General features: G+C 66.7%; 1 protein-coding gene across 3 annotated transcripts in view; it reads left to right on the forward strand.

The window, feature by feature from the left end:
• GNG7 (G protein subunit gamma 7) overlaps nucleotides 1-3,186 on the forward strand; it is a 122,805-nt gene extending 119,619 nt beyond the window's left edge. For all 3 annotated transcript variants that reach the window (XM_034997513.1, XM_034997514.1, XM_034997515.1), the window contains one exon: nucleotides 288-3,186. In XM_034997513.1, the coding sequence (XP_034853404.1) occupies nucleotides 288-413 (126 nt within the window). In that variant the 3' untranslated portion in view covers nucleotides 414-3,186. The remainder of the gene's footprint in view (nucleotides 1-287) is intronic.
• The last annotated feature ends 275 nt before the right edge of the window (nucleotides 3,187-3,461 follow it).

Genomic DNA, 3,461 nt, shown 5'->3' on the forward strand with positions numbered 1-3,461 from the left:
GCGGATGAGCCCGTTCTGGACGTGTCACCCCCGTGGACTCACACCCCACGTGGCCTTCCGTGTCTGGTTCCCTCCCTGAGCGTCGTGGGCTCGGGGTCCGTCCCCGGGGCCGCGCGTGTGGGCGCCTGGCTCCTGTTCGCAGCCGATCACGTTCCCGTGCGTGGGGGACACATCGGGTGTATCCATCCCGGTGGGTGGACATGGGGTTGTTCCCGCCTTGGCTGCAGTGGACATGCCCGTGGCAGCCTGTCTGACCTCTCCCCTCTCGTCCTTGTGCCCGCACACAGGTGTCCAAAGCCTCGTCGGAACTCATGAGCTACTGCGAGCAGCACGCCCGGAACGACCCCCTGCTGGTGGGAGTCCCCGCCTCCGAGAACCCCTTTAAGGACAAGAAGCCTTGTATTATTCTGTAGCCGTGTTTTCTGTGCGTCCCTCCCTCTGTCTCCCTCAGCTAGGGCACCACTCACTACGCAGTCAAGCAAAACATCTCAAGTCCCAAACGTCCAGTTCCCAAAGAAAGGTGAACAGCCGCCACCATGGATGGGGAAAAATGTGTCCTCCGGGTTTAGGTGGATTTTCGAGCCCAACAGCAGCATCCCCTCCGGGCCCGGCTGGAAGACGCTGGGGGCGCCGCACCGCTTCCCATCAGGAATGGCAGAAATGCCCAAGTGATGCGCTCACGGCTTCCGGAAGCTCTCGGCTGCCGTCGGGGTAGCGGGCCAGAGCCGGCCGGGCCGGGCCAAGGGAAGGCGGCGGGGGACGTGGCCGCTGCCCCGGGCGCCCGGGCGGGTGGCGAGCCTCGCACCATTGGCCGTCTGGGAAGACTGGGGCCGGGCCCATGCTGCCGTGCGTTTACTGTTTCTTCTCTCCTGAGCCGACTAGAACTGGGGGGTGCGGGGAGGGCCCAGCGGACCCTTTCGGAAACATGTCTCCTCCTCGCTTAAGCCACCGTTACTCCACACGGCGGAGCCCAGAGCTCCGTGGCTGAGCGCACAGCTGCGCGTCGTGTGGAATGCGCCCGCGGCTGGGAGGGGCCGGGAGGGGCCTCTGCCTGGGCAGCGCGGCCCGCGTGGCCACGTGTCGCCCTGCGGCGTGGCCCCTGCCCTTCCCGGGGAGCCCACCCCTGACGGAGGCGGGTTCCCAGCAGCCTGCCCTGCCCGCGGACACGGCCAGCTGGGTGCCGGCCTGGCGGGAGCGCGAGCGGCCGTGTGGGTGGTTCGGCGCTGTGGTCACACTGAGCTCTTCTGGGCGGTTGTGTGGCGTCTTGTTTTCCACTTTTGCGCGTCGCCGTGGCCGTTTTGCAAGCAGGAGTGCGGCCTGCCGAGGCCCCGGCCTCGCGGGTCAGAAGGCGTCAAGTTCCCGGAAGCAGCTGCGGGGCCCCCGCGGTGAGAGGCCTAACCGGCTCGCGCTTCCCTCCCGTGGCTTTTCTTTAATCACTTGGCCCCTGTGACGACCTGCACAGTGAAAGGGGCAGGAGGTGGAGGGGGGCCCCGCCCCTGCCCTGCGCCCCTGCCTTGCACCCCTGCGTCCTCCACCAGGAGGGTCCTCATCTTACAGCCCGGGCCGGGGCCTCGTGCCAACCCCCCTGCCCCGAGATCTTGCGAGTGCCAAGGCCCAGATCCCACCAGCGCTAAGGTTTGGGGGTGGGGGGGATGCGTCCCCCTGCGGCAGGTGACGTCCCCGTGCGGCTGGCTCCCCCAGGGCGCAGGCTGTATGGTCCAGCCTTGCTCCCCGGCTCCCAGCTCTCTCCGGCCGGTCCGGGAGCACCAGGGGCTTTGGGGAGCCCAGCTTCTCCAAACCTGCGGTTGGACGGGGGAGCCATGAAGGCCCGATGCCCTGGCCACCTTTCACTGGGCGGGAACCAGCCTCTCACTGTCCCCAGCCGAACAGCAAGACAGACCAAAAGCTGTTTGCAGGGGGGAGGCCAGGGCACGGTGGGATCCGCCCCAAGACTCGGGAGGCTGTTGGCAGAGCAAAGCCTGTCCAGGCCACTTCTGCGAAGAAGCCTTAATCCCTGGAGCCCGTCCTTCCCCCTGCGTCCCCACCACCCCGGGCTGGTCCTCGGGCCGCGGGTCCCCAGCGAGGACGGGAGGCCCTGGTCTCGGTCCCCCCCTGCCCTGCCGGCTGTGCCACGCCCAGCCCCACCGTCTGTCCCCACCCCCGCCACCCAGGAGCCCGGCTCAGGGCAGTGCGGTTCGACCGCCTTGGGCAGCCCCACGGCCCGCTCTGGGCTCAGCCGGCGGTGCCCCCCCACCAAGCCCTGAAGTGAACTCGAACTCAAGTCAGAGCCCCCGGGGCCGAGGGGTGTGGGTAAACTAGGCTCAGAGAGGGTGAGGATGGGCGCGCCCCCCCCAAAGCCACACCTGCCCGCTGCCTCCCCCAGGGCCGCCAGGGCCCTCGACCCCGGGGGGCGGCCGTCAGCAGAAGCCCCATCATGGGTGTCTTTCTAGCTGAGGAAGAAATGCTCCTCTTTTCCTTCTAGAGTAAGTGTCGTGTCCGTAGTGTAGACCCGTGCTTTCCCTGCGCGCGTCCCGCATGAAAACCTTGTGTGCACGGCGTGTGCAGGAGCTGATGGAGACGGCAGAGCGGGCCTGGGGGAGACCCGCGTCTCTCGGCCACCTCGGGGCGGGGGACGTGAAGGGCACCGCCCCCAAAACACAGAGTCTGGGTGTCCCCAGGGGGCTGGCGGCCGGGGCGCCTCCCCTCCCCTCCCCCACTCCAGGCCAAGAATTAAGTGACTCGGGGGGGGGGGGGGTGGCCTCGGGGATGGGGGCCGCGGGCGGCGGAAGGTGCTTCCCTTCTTCCTGTGACTCCGGCCACTGTGCCCGGGCGCTGGGCCTCCAAGCAGCTCATCCATCTCTGCGCAGCCAGGGCCCCACCGAGCTCCCAGGGCAGGAAAGGCCGTCCGCCTGCCCCGAGGGCAAGGGACCAAGGGGCAGTTTCCGGGCCAAGGTGAGGCCACCAAAGGTCGCTCTGGTCCTCCAAGAACACTTACAAAAAGCCAGCCTGCCGCGGAGTCTCCAGAAAAGCCATAAGTCAGACACTCCGCCCTCTTCCTTCTCTGTCCATGGAAACCATTGCCAAACGTTGCAAAGACCCGCTCCGGTTCACAGAAGCCAGCCGTGGTCCTAGCAGGTTCTACCCCATCTCTGTTTGGATGTTCAGTGGCTTTTATTTCTGGTTTAAAAAAAAAAAAAAAAAAATCCAGGTGTGCCACACCCACTTTCTTGCAGTGTTTTAATATTGTGTGGAATTGTTAATACAGAGTGACTAATCCCCGCACAAAGGCTCCCTGGTCCTCTCTCTGTGCCCACCGCCTGCAGGGGGTGGGGTCGGGTGGGAAGGTGGGCCTGGCGCCGGGGGTGACGGGCTGCCCCCCACGCACGTGCACGCGCCCCTTGCTGCTGGGAGGGGGCTCCACAGATGGAACGTGGCTTCGGGCAGCCCCACAAAGCGGCCCT

The sequence above is a fragment of the Mirounga leonina genome, unplaced genomic scaffold (genome assembly GCF_011800145.1).
Source record: "Mirounga leonina isolate KUSES-001 unplaced genomic scaffold, KU_Mleo_1.0 Mir_94, whole genome shotgun sequence".
Classification (NCBI taxonomy): Eukaryota; Metazoa; Chordata; class Mammalia; order Carnivora; family Phocidae; genus Mirounga; species Mirounga leonina.